The sequence below is a fragment of the Musca domestica genome, unplaced genomic scaffold (assembly GCF_030504385.1).
Source record: "Musca domestica strain aabys unplaced genomic scaffold, Musca_domestica.polishedcontigs.V.1.1 1, whole genome shotgun sequence".
Classification (NCBI taxonomy): Eukaryota; Metazoa; Arthropoda; class Insecta; order Diptera; family Muscidae; genus Musca; species Musca domestica.
This window is the reverse complement of record NW_026712114.1, coordinates 31429794-31447268: the sequence shown is the minus strand read 5'-3', so window position 1 is coordinate 31447268 and position 17475 is coordinate 31429794. Positions and strand designations below refer to the sequence as shown.

Here is a 17475-nt window from a genome sequence, read left to right as displayed (position 1 = left end):
AACAGAGGTATTTTCATAGGGTTGCCATATTTTTACTCTGTCTTGTCCTATCTTTTACACTTCTATGTCTTTGCTAAAAAATACCAAAATGTTGATCACCTCAGGCAATCGGTACACCGGGAATGATAGGATAGACCTGGAATCCTGAAATTTGTTAAGGATGCCACTCTTGGTATCTGTGGTTGAGATCTGAAGGTGGATTTGAAATGCCTGCTGTAATTATACGAAAAGTATAGGAATAGAGCTGGAATCCTGAAATTTGATATGGATGCAACAGTTTTTGTCTGTCAGTTGTTTGGGAGAAGGAGTTGATTTGCATAATCGCACTATAGTTTTACTAAATGGTACTAAATTTGGCAATGAGTGAAGGGATAAAGCTGAAACCGTGAAATTTTATACTGAGATAACTATTGGTGCCTAGGGTTGAGCCATTGAACGTTGTTGCAAATGAGTACTAAAACTTTACGAAAAGTTTTAATGTACTATAATTGTTCAGAACGTACTTGATGGTACTTTTAGATTACTGTTGGTATCTAGGATGGATTTTGATATGCATACTAAATTTGGTATTGTGTGAAGATAGAACAGAAATTCTGTATTGAGACATTGAAATAGTTTTGGACAGAAAAATTGGATATGGTCGATGGAGGTCGACTAGCTGACACAATAAAAGCCATTTGCTAGTTTACTTTAAAACTAGTGCACTTAAATATAACTTGAACTAAAGGGACATCAAATAGCCTATATTGAAGCTTGCAATTGTGGGCCAAAAAAGTCCAGGTAATGTTACCAGTAATATTGCCGAAGACTCTATATTCCTAAAATTCATGAATCTAAATACAAAAATTTCAAAAGAAATAAAAGAGGGAATTTGCTTTAATTTATGTTATCTAGCGATGTAGACTTTCGAAATGCTGACACACCTGTCTTCTACTTTTAACTCTACTTTCATAATCTACTGGTGTTTCTTGTAATTATTGAAATATGTGAATTTTGTCGCACAGAGCCCTTACGTACGTCCTTTTTGATAAACGGTGCTAATAATACGATAAAGAAATGTCAAGCTGTGAAAATCGGCGAATAATTTCACATTTTAATAAAATTATGACTATTCAAGAATGTGACCTTTTTTGAGAAAGGCGCCTAAAACAGTGAAACGACACTACCCATTGTTACCCATGACCTATGTATGTTACAAATTTTTCTGTGTTATATTTTTTTTTGAACATTTTGAATGTTTGAAGAAATAGGGCGAAAATTCCCATCTTTAAACTGAATTCAAAATCAGTTTGTTAAAAAATATTTCGATTTCCCAAATGTGTGCCAACTAGCCAGCAGAGTGGGTGGACGGACATTACTGGATCGATTCTTAATTTCCTGAAATGGAATCTATCCAAGGGGACATAAGATGTCTATGGTCATAAGACTAATGTTATAAACATATTATAGTGGCTACGGCTATGAATTACCATAGACATTTATTGTCCTGTCATTGCCTTTCTCCGCAAAAAAAAAAACAATATATTATAAATGACAATCCTTTTTTGGGGAAGACGGTAACACACAAAAACAATGTATATTTAAAGCTGCAACCGAAAAAAGCCCGAATAATTCTGCTACACATCATCAGACATCCCTGAAAATATGCTACACATTTAATGAAATCTACAGAAAGAAAATTCAACAAACCATAGTTAAATGTTCAACTTAAATGCAGTACAATATACACACAAGTATTATAACAATTGAGAGGAAGAGATAAGGAGAATAAATACACTGAAAAATATAATAAATATAAAAAATAATTAAAAAAAAATTGCAGGATACACACCAATAGATTTCAATATTTAATAATAATATGACAAAATTAAAAAAAAAAATTTAAAAAAACAATATTTTTTCTGACTGTACGTGGAAAAAAATTGCAATAATGCAACACTATAACTTTTTGTAAAAGTAGCAAAGCAAAGAACTGCGCAAATGCAATCTGACACAGCGTAAAAAAGTCATCCACACAAAATGTGTAAAGAGTGTGAGAGAAGTAAACAGACACGGAAGAACCAAGAGGAACAAAAAATACATGAGGCTGTGAACCTGGCACACAGACAATTGAAAAAGGGACCATGTACATACATATAAACGAACATACTCGTAAATCATATCAACGGCATGAACAAGTTATAACAATACATGCAAATAAACATCCTGAAAATATGCTAAACATAAATAATTCACAAAAGCAGTCAGTATTTTCCACTTGTACAGATCATAATCATCATTGTTATCGTCGTCATCATCATCATCATCGCGTCGTGTTTCAACTTCCCGTTGCTTTTTGTTCATGGATTTAAGTAAACATTTTTATTTAGATTTAGTGAAATAACCTCCAAGTAGGACGGGTACTTCTATGATGCGATACACAGAGGGAAGGGTACAAAAATACATAATACAAATGACAATTCGAAGTGTAAGGTTACGAAAAGTTTTAAAATGGTACTACACTTCTAAAATGGTACCATTTGGTAGTATGTGAACGGATAACGCAAAAAAAACTTAACTTTGATATCAGAATCAAGGTAGGAAAGTAAGTTTGATATACAGGGTGAGATGAAAAAACTGCAACCAACTACACACTGCTGTCATTTCTAAACCACTCGTCCGACAGTGAAAGCTCATTATATTGTTTACAAGCGTACAAAAGCATTTTGGTAAGAATTTTCCAGAAAAAAAATTATTCGTGCTGGAATTCAAGCGTGATAGTATGATTTCTTTATATTTGGCTGGAAAACAACAAGTGGCTGTCGTTAGAGCACTCCAGCCTTTAAAAGTGAATAAATCGTTTTGTGTCTCGTACCATCGCTCGCTGCCGTGATACTGGTAGCGTAACCCGATGTCAAGGAAGTGGACGGAAGAAAACAGCAACATCAGCAGAAATGGCTCGGGGTAAAGCCATTGAAATTCCAAAAAGTGCAAAAACTTACACCGCAGCAGAAAGAAAATAGACTCAAAAGAGCTAAAGAGTTGCTTCGGCACTAAAAACAAAGACCTAAAATGGTAAAGACTAGACAAAATGCATTTTGAACAAATGGTTAGAGTAACAGCTCATGGCAGAGACATGTTAATATAAAAACCACAGTTACAGAAACGAATAACCAATAAATATTTGAAAAATCAAAAAATGTGGTTTTAAAATTTTATTCTATAGACCTTTCCAAAAATTTGCAATTGCCTTAGCGGTTTAAATCAGTTAACATTGGTAACTATGTTGTTATGATATCGTAACAACAGAGGTATTTTCATAGGGTTGCCATATTTTTACTCTGTCTTGTCCTATCTTTTACACTTCTATGTCTTTGCTAAAAAATACCAAAATGTTGATCACCTCAGGCAATCGGTACACCGGGAATGATAGGATAGACCTGGAATCCTGAAATTTGTTAAGGATGCCACTCTTGGTATCTGTGGTTGAGATCTGAAGGTGGATTTGAAATGCCTGCTGTAATTATACGAAAAGTATAGGAATAGAGCTGGAATCCTGAAATTTGATATGGATGCAACAGTTTTTGTCTGTCAGTTGTTTGGGAGAAGGAGTTGATTTGCATAATCGCACTATAGTTTTACTAAATGGTACTAAATTTGGCAATGAGTGAAGGGATAAAGCTGAAACCGTGAAATTTTATACTGAGATAACTATTGGTGCCTAGGGTTGAGCCATTGAACGTTGTTGCAAATGAGTACTAAAACTTTACGAAAAGTTTTAATGTACTATAATTGTTCAGAACGTACTTGATGGTACTTTTAGATTACTGTTGGTATCTAGGATGGATTTTGATATGCATACTAAATTTGGTATTGTGTGAAGATAGAACAGAAATTCTGTATTGAGACATTGAAATAGTTTTGGACAGAAAAATTGGATATGGTCGATGGAGGTCGACTAGCTGACACAATAAAAGCCATTTGCTAGTTTACTTTAAAACTAGTGCACTTAAATATAACTTGAACTAAAGGGACATCAAATAGCCTATATTGAAGCTTGCAATTGTGGGCCAAAAAAGTCCAGGTAATGTTACCAGTAATATTGCCGAAGACTCTATATTCCTAAAATTCATGAATCTAAATACAAAAATTTCAAAAGAAATAAAAGAGGGAATTTGCTTTAATTTATGTTATCTAGCGATGTAGACTTTCGAAATGCTGACACACCTGTCTTCTACTTTTAACTCTACTTTCATAATCTACTGGTGTTTCTTGTAATTATTGAAATATGTGAATTTTGTCGCACAGAGCCCTTACGTACGTCCTTTTTGATAAACGGTGCTAATAATACGATAAAGAAATGTCAAGCTGTGAAAATCGGCGAATAATTTCACATTTTAATAAAATTATGACTATTCAAGAATGTGACCTTTTTTGAGAAAGGCGCCTAAAACAGTGAAACGACACTACCCATTGTTACCCATGACCTATGTATGTTACAAATTTTTCTGTGTTATATTTTTTTTTGAACATTTTGAATGTTTGAAGAAATAGGGCGAAAATTCCCATCTTTAAACTGAATTCAAAATCAGTTTGTTAAAAAATATTTCGATTTCCCAAATGTGTGCCAACTAGCCAGCAGAGTGGGTGGACGGACATTACTGGATCGATTCTTAATTTCCTGAAATGGAATCTATCCAAGGGGACATAAGATGTCTATGGTCATAAGACTAATGTTATAAACATATTATAGTGGCTACGGCTATGAATTACCATAGACATTTATTGTCCTGTCATTGCCTTTCTCCGCAAAAAAAAAAAACAATATATTATAAATGACAATCCTTTTTTGGGGAAGACGGTAACACACAAAAACAATGTATATTTAAAGCTGCAACCGAAAAAAGCCCGAATAATTCTGCTACACATCATCAGACATCCCTGAAAATATGCTACACATTTAATGAAATCTACAGAAAGAAAATTCAACAAACCATAGTTAAATGTTCAACTTAAATGCAGTACAATATACACACAAGTATTATAACAATTGAGAGGAAGAGATAAGGAGAATAAATACACTGAAAAATATAATAAATATAAAAAATAATTAAAAAAAAAATTGCAGGATACACACCAATAGATTTCAATATTTAATAATAATATGACAAAATTAAAAAAAAAAATTTAAAAAAACAATATTTTTTCTGACTGTACGTGGAAAAAAATTGCAATAATGCAACACTATAACTTTTTGTAAAAGTAGCAAAGCAAAGAACTGCGCAAATGCAATCTGACACAGCGTAAAAAAGTCATCCACACAAAATGTGTAAAGAGTGTGAGAGAAGTAAACAGACACGGAAGAACCAAGAGGAACAAAAAATACATGAGGCTGTGAACCTGGCACACAGACAATTGAAAAAGGGACCATGTACATACATATAAACGAACATACTCGTAAATCATATCAACGGCATGAACAAGTTATAACAATACATGCAAATAAACATCCTGAAAATATGCTAAACATAAATAATTCACAAAAGCAGTCAGTATTTTCCACTTGTACAGATCATAATCATCATTGTTATCGTCGTCATCATCATCATCATCGCGTCGTGTTTCAACTTCCCGTTGCTTTTTGTTCATGGATTTAAGTAAACATTTTTATTTAGATTTAGTGAAATAACCTCCAAGTAGGACGGGTACTTCTATGATGCGATACACAGAGGGAAGGGTACAAAAATACATAATACAAATTGTTTATTCTAGCCAGGGTTATAAAGTCGGAGATAAGCTTTTCCGAGTAGTGGATTACGAATGGGGCACAAAATAGGGAATATTGTACCTTAAATTTGATTGGAAATACTTCTTCAGAATATATTGTATGAGTCTGAAGAACAAATTCTCGACACATATATTTAACCTATGCAATTACCTCCAAGACAGGGTTGAGATTTATGCCTCTACAGGAGACAATTATGAGTAAGAAAAATATGAGTCTCCATATTTAGTATATAAGAGTCGGAATCGATCCAAAAATTCCTCGACTCCCCAGCCCTCAATTTTTTATTCCCATATACAGGGAATAAATTTTCCTTTTTTCTAAAATTTTATTAAGTGAAAGCAAAAAATGTCGGAAATAGCATCAAATTTTAAATAAGTTTAGATTGGTTCGAATTGGTCACCTTTGGCAGGAATTATGACCTTCAAATGGCCAATGAAACCATCACACACTGCCCGAAGTTCGCTCTGCGGTATTTTGGGCCATTCCCGGCGAGGCGCTTGCTTGAGGTGATCGACACTCCGGTATTTTTTTGTGCCACTCTTGTTTTCGAAAATAATCCAGACACAATAGTCCAACGGATTGGTATCCGGAGATTTTGGTGGCCATAGTGCACTGGAAATGAAACGGGGAACCTCATTTCGTAGCCATTCTTGGGTGGCGAGTGCTGAGTGCGATTGTGCTGAGTCCAGTTGGAATGTCCAAGGTCTGCGGCCAAAATGTTTGAGTGCCCAAGGCTTTAATACACCCTCCAGAATATTTTCGCGATAATATTCGGCATTTATTTTGATGTCACGGTCGTTTAATACAAGCGGAGAACGACCATCGGCTGTCATGGCGGCCCACATTATCACCATGGCTGGCGCTTGAGTTCTGGTGGCCAACCAAAGGTGCACATTTTCAGCTGACCTCTTTGGCAAGTAAACACGATCATTTTGTTTGTTTATAAACTGCTGGACAACGAATGTTTTCTCATCGAAGAAAACCAAATTCGGCATTTCACCACTTTCGACCAAGCGATGCAACTCTTTTCATCTTTTGAGTCTGTTTTCTTTCTGTTGTACGGTGTACGTTCTTGGACATTCTGGAATTTCAATGGCTTTACACCGAGCTCATTTTTCAATATTTGCCGCGTGGTATATTGCGATATGTTCAGCTCATGAGCCATTTTTCGGCCACTGCGATGCGGGCTTCGATCAAGTCGCTTCTTTACTTTTCGAACCATTTCGGCTGATGTTGCTGATTTCTTCCGTTCACTTCCTTTAAGTCGGGCTGCGCCACCAGTATCACGGTAACGAGCGATTGCGCGAGACACAAAGGATTTATTCACATTTAAATGCTGGAGAGCTCTAACGATAGTCACTTGTGGTTTTCCAGCCATATATAAAAAAATCACACCTTCACGCTTGAATTTCATCACGAATAAATTTTTTGTGGAAAATTATCATAAAAATGCTTTTGTTCGCTTGTAAATAATATAATGAGCTGTCACTGGAATAATTGTAAAAGCTGTCGGACGAGTGGCTTAGAAATGACAGCAGCCTGAAGTTGGTTGCAGTTTTTCATCTCATCCCGTAAGTGGCCATATTGAGTACATAGATTAGAGTCGATCAAAAATTCCTCGACTTCCCAGCCCTGAAGTTTTTATTCCCATACATTTCTATGTTCGTAGGAACGTAAAATATACCAACAAGAAAAGCAAAACATTGTTGTTTGGAAATTGAAAATAAAGGAAACTTTTATTTCGAATGCTGTACACTTTCAAGTCGATGTTATACGTTTGTAGTTGGTCCTGTGTGTTTTTCATTGTTTGTTTGTTGTGCTTTTTTGTGAAACAGATTTTCCGTTTTATATCTTTTGATGTTTTTATTTATTTGGGACACCAACATATATGCATATCTACACTAACACACAGAAAAGCATTCATGCAAGTTTTACTTCTACATAAATTTCATGGGAGATTGCATAGAAACATCCAAGAAAAATGAAACGTAAAAAAGACAAGTTTTGGTGTTAAGTGAAATGGAAAATCCTTAGAAAACAATATTGGAAAAACACACATATTTTCAACACGATCAAATGAAAATAATTTGAAAAGAAACTATCGTTCAAAGAAACAAAAAATAGTAAGACTTTTTTCAATATTGATAAAATCCAATCGCAAGAAGAAGTATTCGTCGGAAGTGTGATGTGAAAGTTTAGTATTGGACGTGTGATTTAAGCTTCATGTTTAGGCATTGTTCCTACAGAGTGGTACAATTTTAACCAAATCCTCGGAAATAGTTAGAGCTTCCGCATTTATATCATATTTTATGTGAAATCATAAATTCCATGTTCATCTCAGGTTTCTGGTTGAGAGAAATATTTAGATAAAGCAATTTGTACAAAATCGCTGACTTGTTTTGCAAATTATGACAGATAAAAGTATTGAAAATTGTGACCCTTTGTAGGTGAGGTATCAGAACGGTTTTGCAGATATATATCATCTTCACAACATATCTTGTGCGAGAATAAATGTAAAGAAATGTGAAGAGAGTTGGATGCTTATTTCGTCTTTATTGAGCGTGTTCTTGTTCAAAATCTTGAAACCTTGTGGGGCAGATAGCAAATGAAATGGTTCGATCTTTACCATCTTTATAATAGATCTTGTGTTGATGGAAATATTCATATAGTGTTTCAGGAGCTACATGGATATTCACAATTTGGACCCTCTGTGGGGGAGGTACCAGAATAAGTGGACCGATATATCCAATTTTTACAACAGAAATAATTTTATTTGTGAAATATGAAGAGAACTGGATGCATACTTCGAATTTTATAATCACATTGGATACTCAAAATGTTGACCCTTTGTAGGGGAGGTTTCTGAAGGAACAGTCCGATCTCTACCGTTTTTATAACAGATCCTGTGCTGATGAAAATATTCAGATGTGCCAAGTCTAAATGGAATCGGATGTTTATTTCGCGTTTTATTAGCTTAATGGGTATTCAAAACTACGAACTTTTGCGGGGGAGGTACCAAAAGGAGTAAGCCGATGTATTCCACCTTGACAACAGACCTTGGGTTAATAAAAATAATAATAAAATAGATGTGCGAAATTTGAATACAATTGTTGTTGTTATAATTGTTCAAAATTTTGGCCCTTTGTGGGCGAGGTACTTGATGAAGTGGACCGATATTATCCATTTTCGCACCTGACCTAGATTTGCAAAGTTGGAGCAAAACTGGATTATCGTTTCTCTTTCTGTGCAGAAAATATATTTTTTGAAAATGTCGATCTATTGATATTGTCCATCTCCGAACTCGATCTAAGTTTGAAAAAAAAAAATATTACGATGTACCAATTATGGACCAAATCGGATACTCCATTCGAGAATTATCGTGCGCAGCAGCCAGCCAGGCAGACCGACATAGCTAGATCGACTCCAAATGTCCCGAAACGGATTTCGTCCAAAGAGATCTAGGGTCTAAAACCGTTATTTCGACTAAGCACGTTTTGACCGTATCAAATGATATATGCCCTCTCTTGCCATATGGTTGAGGGTATAAAAATTCGCCATATTTCATATCTTTTTGAATTTAGATATAAATCTCATATTAAAGTTTTTGTTAAATGAAATATCTGTCAAATATGTTTTGAATTTAAGAATGGCTTATGTCTTTTTCTAACGGATTGTATAAAAATGCATTTGGCCACTGAAGTCAAATTCTAAATCACGGACTTATTTCTACATGGAATCTCACACCTATAGTGTGATTTTTTAATTTTTGTTATCCCAAAAATATTTGCAATATACTTTTGTAATTTTCCCGAACACTATAACATGTCCGTCAAGATAAATTTAAATTTAATTAGCAAAGACACAAACCAAGGTGATTTTTTCTCCGGTTCGTAAAGGGTTATAAAGAGAGAGAGAGAGAGAAAGAGAGAGAGAAAGAGATAAGAAGAATTATCGCTCAATTTTAGGGAAGTTGCAGATAAAAGGGTCCACAGAACAGAAACTAAAAATGAAGCGGTGTCGGGGCTGAGCACAAATTAAAGATATCGAGGAATACTTTCAGAATCTGTGGATCTTATAGTCAAAAAGACCTGTGGACCCTTTTATCTGCAAGTTCCCTAAAATTGAGCGATAATTCTTCAGAAAATTAAAAAAAAATTCCTAAGTCTGAAATTCTTTTTGACTATAAGGTCAGATTCTGAACGTACTCCTCAAGATCTCTCATTTGTGCCCAGCCTCGACACCGCTTCATTTTTAGTTTCTGTTTTGTGGACCCTTTTATCTGCAATTTCCCTAAAATTGAGCGATAATTCTTCAGAAAATTCAAAAATTCTCTAAGTCTTAAATTCTTTTTGACCATAAGGTTCATATATTCGGAAAGTACTCCTCGAGACCTTTCATTTGTGCCCAGCCTTGACACCGCTTCATTTTTAAATATTTTATTCTAGGTTTAAATGTAGAGTTAAGGGTTTCAAAGTTTTTCAACTTACATTTTAATTAGATTTTTATTTAACGATTTCATTTTAAATTTGAAATTTGTACGGAAAATTATGAAATTTTATGAAAACTAATATAATTTAATTTACCTTTAATTTTTCTCTGGTTTACTACTACCTCTCTCCTCTATCTCTCCATCTCTCTCTTTCTATCTCTCTCTCTCTCTCTCTCTCTCTCTTTATTAACCCTTTACAAACCGGAGAAAACATTACCTTGGTTTGTGTCTTTGCTAATTAAATTTAAATTTATCTTGACGGACATCACTATAACTCGGTTTTAAATTTATGGAGTAGAATATCGATTTTGGTCGAGTTTCGTGTTTCTGAACTCTGTAAAGTAAGTACTAAGTAAAGTCATAATTTGGTTCAAGGAAAGGAACGCAAAATATTCATTTCGCATTAAAAAGTTCCGAAACATTTTATCCAATTTAACTTTTATTACTTAATCAATATTTTATAGTTATAACTCTCAATACTTTACGACTTCTTTAAAGAAATTGCTATACGAAAAAAGAAACCCGAACAAGAAAGGTACTCAGACAAGTCCTTAAGACAATCGTGTAATTAAAATGGTAAATCATACTCCAAAAAGTATGCTACATTTTCTTGTTGAATAACAAGTTTTTTTTTTCTTAAAAAGAAAGATGTACAAAAAACTGTAATTACAACAATAAAAGGTAAGATTTCATTTGCAAATTTACCAAGAAGTAATTGAGAAGAAAAAAATACAATGCGAACAGAAACTGAGTACTTCACCAAGGAGTTTTGCAAATTAAGGATAAATTAAAAAGACAGAGGGAAGAAATGAAAGAATAGTTTGCAAATGGATTTAATAGTATAGAAGAACATTAAGTATTTCTGCCAGACAATAATTGTTTTCATGATTGTTTTTAAGGACTTGAATGGTGATAGTTGTTTTCAATTAAAATGTAAAAATAAAATTGTAACATCAATAAAATGTTGCATACTTTTAGGTATCACATAAAAATAAATTTCCTAATACAAAAAATAATTCTTGCAACTAAATCCTTTAAGTCTGTTCACTTGATTTAAGAAAGAAAAAAAAAATCGATTTGTGTTTGTCAAATGCGGAAAAAGAAACAAAAAAAAAAAAGGATATACAAACCAAAAAAGGATACATTAACAATAAATGAAGCATTGACATCCTTTTCTCAGCAAACAGCGTGAGAGAGAGAGAGCGGAAAACTTGTATCTACACCTACAAATACGCGAAGCAATTGTGCAAGTGCAAAGAACTAAGAAAAAAGAAAATTAAAAAAAAAAATACGGTGAGAGAATGTTGCTCGAGAAAGAGTGAAAAAAAAAAACAGCGAAATAATGGCAAGGAAGAAGAGGTGGCCGCAGAAGTGCCAGTGCATTCACTCGGTGCATGTCAGCAGCATTGGGTTGAATCACATCCACGGTTAAGTGTTGCATTCTGCCTGGGTATGATATGTGTGTTCGTGTGTGTGTGTGATGATATGTCAATGGCTTTTAACGAAAACCGTGGTGAGAACAATGACAAAAAAAAGAAAAGAAACGTTTTAAGATACACGCAAGTTGCTTGGAATGTTACTGCATGATTTCATTCCCCATAGAAAAAATGGCAATAATGTGGCTTTGTTTTCCACGATTTCTTCTTCCTGTACTGTTTCATTTTTATATGATTTTTTTTGCCGCACTTTTTTTCGCTTAACTTCCGGAATTGTAAGAAATCAAATTTTTCATCAGCATCGTCATCATCAAAGTATTGTTTTATAAATGATACAGCAGATGACGAACGACAAAGGACGAATAAGTGAACAACTCATTCTTCGTTCGTTCGCTCGTTTTTTTATTTTTTTATTTTTTTTTATTTCTATAAAATGAGCAATATTTCTTTTGTCTTTGGCACGTATACAAAAATTAAGTACAGATTGTAATATTTTATGATGGATTGAGTGCTGGTGGGATGGAGGGAGGGGTAAGTGGAACAAGAAAACAATGTTAAGTACATGCTTGTGGGTGTATAACAGAAGTATGGTGTCTTCGCAATATCGACATCAAGGAGGCATGTTTATAGGGCTAAAAATCCTAAACGCAGTATGGCTGGAGGTGAAGATAGCCATAGCCAGGGAGTATGAGTACCTGATTGAACGCTTATTGTTCAGGGTGAGATAAAAAAAACTGCAAAGGCAAACGTCATTATTTTTAAATTTTTTGAAATTTTATTGAATGAAAGCAAAAAATGTCGGAAATAGTATCAAATTTTAGAATAAGTTTAGATTTGTTCAAATTAGTCACCTTTGGCACGAATTATGACCTTCAAATGGCCAATGAAACCATCACACACTGCTCGAATTTTGCTCTGCGGTATTTTGGCCCATTCCCGCCGAAGCGCTTGCTTGAGGTGATCGACACTTTGGTATTTTTAGTGCCAATCTTGCTTTCCAAAATACTCCAGACACAATAGTCCAACGGATTGGTATCCGGAGATTTTGGTGGTCATTGTGCGCTGGAAATGAAGCGAGGAATCTCATTTTGTAACCATTTTTAGGTGGCGCGTGCTGAGTGCGATTGTGCCGAGTCCTGTTGGAATGTCCAAGGTCTGCGGTCAAAATGTTTGCGTGCCTAATGCTTTGTTTGTTTACAAACTGCTGGACAACGAACGTTTTCTCATCAAGAAAACGAAATTCAGTAGTTCACCACTTTCGGCCAAGCAAAGCAACTCTTTAGTTCTTTCGAGTCAATTTTCCTTCTGTTGCGGTGTAAGTTTTTGCACTTATTGGAATTTCAATAACTTTACCCTGAGCTCATTTTTCAATATTTTCTAAATAGAACATTGCGATATGTTAAGCTCACGAGCCATCTTTCGACCACTGCGACGCAGGTTTCGATCCAGTCGCTTCTTTACTTTTCGAACCTTTTCTGCAAATGTTGCTGTTTTCTTCCGTCCACTTCCTTGATGTCGGGCTACGCTACCAGTATCACGGCAACGATCGATGGTACGAGTCACAAAGGATTTATTCACATTTAAATGCTGCAGTGCTCTAACGATAGCCACTTACGGTTTCCCAGCCAAATATAAAGAAATCACACTACCACGCTTGAATTCGATCACGAATAACTTTTTTCCGGAAAATTCTCACCAAAATGCTTTTGTACACAAGACAATGAACTGTTACTGGAATATCTACAAAAACGATTTTCTGTCATAGGCTATAGTATCCGTTACGAACTTTAAACACCAAATTTGAAACAATTCCGGTGAATAATGTCGCAAAAATCATTAAAATGCCAAATATCGGGGGTACCGTTATATGGGGGCTATACGTAAACGTGGACCTGCAAAGACAATTTTCTGTTTTAGGCTGTACCATCCTTTACGAAATTCAGATACCAAATTAGAAACAATTCCGGTGAATAATGTCGCTAAAATAGTCAATGTATCGACTATTGGGAGGTACCGTTGTATGGGGGCTATACGGACCCCCTACACAGAAGATTTTCTGTCATAGGCTATAGTATCCGTTACGAACTTCAAATACCAAATTAGAAACAATTCTGGTGAATAATGTCGCTAAAATCGTCAATGTACCGACTATCGGGAGGTACCGTTATATGGTGTTCATACGAAGATGTGGACCTGCACAGACAATTTTCTGTCTTAGTTTGTACTATCCATTACGAACTTTAAATACCAAGTTAGAGACAATTCCGGTAAATAGTGTCGCTAAAATCATTAAAGTACCGACTATTGGGAGGTACCGTTATATGGGGGCTATATGTAGACGTGGACCTACAAAAACGATTTTCTCTCATAGGCTGTAGTATCCATTACGAACTTCAAATACCAATTTTGAAACTAGAGTGATTTCCACAGATAAACAGACGGACATAGCTAAATCGACATAGAATTTTATGCTGATCAATAATATATAGTATATGGGGTCCAAAATGTATATTTCGAGGGGTTACTATGGTGGAGAGTATAAAAATTAACAAAACACATAATGAGGAAAAATACAATTTTTAAAATTTGATTCACAGATTTAAAGACTCATGCATTCCTTGGGGTAATAGAAAACAATTTGCTCTTTACATGTACACATACCTATATATTTCACCCATCAAATCATGTAATATGGTTGATTCTGCATTTTTGGAAAACAACAAAACATCGAGCCCATAAACGTTCCCCTTTAGCATTTTGTAAACGTAAATGTAAATATTGACGTAAAAAGCTTTTAGCAAAATTGAATACTTTGACATTGTCCCCATTTTTCGGTTTTGTCCTTGAAAACGAAACCAAATAAAAATTGACTTTCCGCTGGCAGAAAAAAAGGAAAAACATGTTAACTCACTACGTTGTTGCCAAAACACGGATATTGGCTGACTGTGGCAATAATTTATGCGTTCCATTTTATTCATATCCGTTGGTGCACAGAGCAAATATTGACTTGAAATGTCACCAGAGAACATATTTTGACAATTTTCATTTACATAACAACGAGTTTGGTTTAGGTATGAGAAAATCCTAAATTTTTAGTTTAAAGTGGAAATATGAAAATGAAAAATGCGTGAATGAAAATTAATGTAGTCCTTGCTGTCACAACCCATTGTTCTTCTCAGACATTGTTTGCCAAGTTGGTGTCATGATAATCTTAAACGAACCAGTCAGTGTAGTTTAAGTTTTTATGACATTTTTGAAATAAATTTTCTCATTACGACACCACCTTCAAAACCCTCCTGCTCCTCCTCACGAAACATAAAACAAAATCTTTCTTCGAACCCTCATCCCTCTTTTGAGATATGCAACAATACCTGTTAAAACTATAACAATGTGCGCCCAAGGGAATGCTGCAAGTAATTTTAGAAATGACGAAAACTAAAATCGCACACACACACTCTCACTCGCATCAAGCTTACCTTTATTAAATAACTCCGTGGGTTGTGCATGTAATTGCTGGCAATCAAGAAAACGTCGCTGATGCAAACACGTCAGCGATGATGAAGGAGTTGCGGATGGTATTGCGGCCGTTACTGTATCCAGGGTAGTTGTTGGCGCTGCACCAGATGGCACCGTTGTAGCCGCCAGTGATGTGCTCGATGCCAAGGCATTTGGCACTGATGATGGCGACGACGACGTATTCGAGGCGGGTAATGATGACGATGATGCAGTTGCTGTTGTTGCTGAGGATGATGATGATGATGACGATGCAGACGACAATGAGAATGAGTTGGATGTAATGGTGGTGACGGTGGCGGTGTGGGAACTTGACGATAAGGACGAGGAATTGTTAAAGCCATTATTATTTTGGTATACTGTCGTCGTTGCTGCCATTAACGGTGTATTAGGAACCTGCAAAAACAGAAAGCAAAAATGGAAGGTAAAAAAAACATTGAAGAGTCATTGTGCTTTGTTCTTTGGTTATACACACACACACACAAAAAATTTACAATGTATAGAAAATTAGTTATTATTCAAGAATCTAACGGTAAATTAGTTGTTGGCGAAATGTGTTGAGATATTTCTCCATTGAAAATTCTTTTCAAGATTTTCTTCTCTGTTTCTGAATAAATAACAAATGGAAATATAAGAATTTATAAGAGTAATACATAAAACCACCTTGGTTAATCAAATGATATTTTGGTTGGAATACAAGAAAAGATAAGGATGAAAGAGTGAAGCACATTTTAAGGGTGGGCTTGTTAATGCGTTAGCAAGAGGAGATGCAATGATGTGGATGATATTAAATCTCTTTTAAAAGGAGAGCTAATTGTTACCTCATTTGTGGCATACAATTAGGGTTGGTTGAAAGTTTAAAATCACAGCAGGACTATAAGTGTTGAGAATATAGAAAGAATGTGAAACGTATAGCAAAGAAGGATAATAGTTATGACAGAAAAAAAAAAACATTTTTTAAATAAAAAGTAGTAAGAATACATGAAATAGATTATGGATTTTAATATAAGAAATAAGATTGTCACCTATAATAGATTAAAAATAAAAAAATCTTTCATCCTACAAAAGTTATAATTGAGTATAATTTGGGAATATTTTCCAAAAGCATTCTCTTTTTCTTTTTCAATGGACAACCAGTTGCCACAATTTCGGATCATTGAAGAATATTCTTTTTTTTTTGGGACTTAATTTTATTTTTTTTTTGTTTTTGGGACTTTTTTATTGAATATTAGTGCCTGAAATTAGGACCAAGGACTTGTTGCTCCGCTTTATCGTTGAATTTTTGTTTGACCTTTAGAGCCATCATTTTTTTAATAGTCTTAAAACGGCACTAACGGCGATCGACCCGAACTCTTATGCTTTCAGCACATACCCTCCACCATTCTATGGAGGGTATACTAACATTATCATTCCGTTTATAACTCCTCGAAATACTCATGTTAGATCCTATAAAGTACATATCAAACGCCATAATTTTTACTTTTTTTTTAAATTTTATTGAATAAAAGTAAACAATGCCGGAAATAGCATCAAATTGTGGAAAAAGTTTGGATTTATCCGAATTGGTCACCTTTGGCACGAATTATGGCCTTCAAACGGCCAATGAAACCGTCAGACGCTGCCCGAATGTTGCTCTGCGGCATTTTGGCCCATTCCCGGCGAAGCGCTTGATTGAGGTGATCGACACTTTGGTATTTTTTAGTGCCAACTTTGCTTTCCAAAATACTCCAGAGACAATAGTGCAACAGATTGGTATCCGGAGATTTTGGTGACCATTGTGCGCTGGAAATGAAGCGAGGAACCTCATTTTGTAATTATTCTTGGGTGGCGCGTGCTGAGTCCTCTTGGAATGTTCAACGTCTGCGGCCAAAATGCTTGCATGCCCAAGGCTTTATAACATTCTCCAGAATATTTTCGAGATAATATTCGGCATTTATTCTGATGCCACGGTCGATTAATACGAGCGGAGAGCGGCCATCGGTTGTTATGGCAGCCCACACCATCACCATGGCCGGCGCTTGAATTCTGGTGGCCAACCGAAGGTGCACATTTTCAGATGACCTCTTTGACAAGTAAACACGATCATTTTGTTTGTTTACAAACTGCTGGACAACGAATGTTTTCTCGTCGGAGAAAACCAAATTCGGCAGTTCACCACATTCGGCTAAGCGAAACAACTCTATAGCTCTTTTGAGTATATTTTCTTTCTGTTGCGGTGTAAGTTCTTGCACTTTTTGGAATTTCAATGGTTTTACCCCGACCTCATTTTT

General features: G+C 35.1%; 1 protein-coding gene across 1 annotated transcript in view; it reads right to left on the bottom strand.

The window, feature by feature from the left end:
- Positions 1-17475, bottom strand: part of LOC101889975 (mucin-2) — a 534609-nt gene that overhangs the window by 172855 nt on the left and 344279 nt on the right. Inside the window, exon 4 of the mRNA XM_059121607.1 lies at positions 15169-15601. Within this exon, the coding sequence (XP_058977590.1) occupies positions 15169-15601 (433 nt within the window). The remainder of the gene's footprint in view (positions 1-15168; positions 15602-17475) is intronic.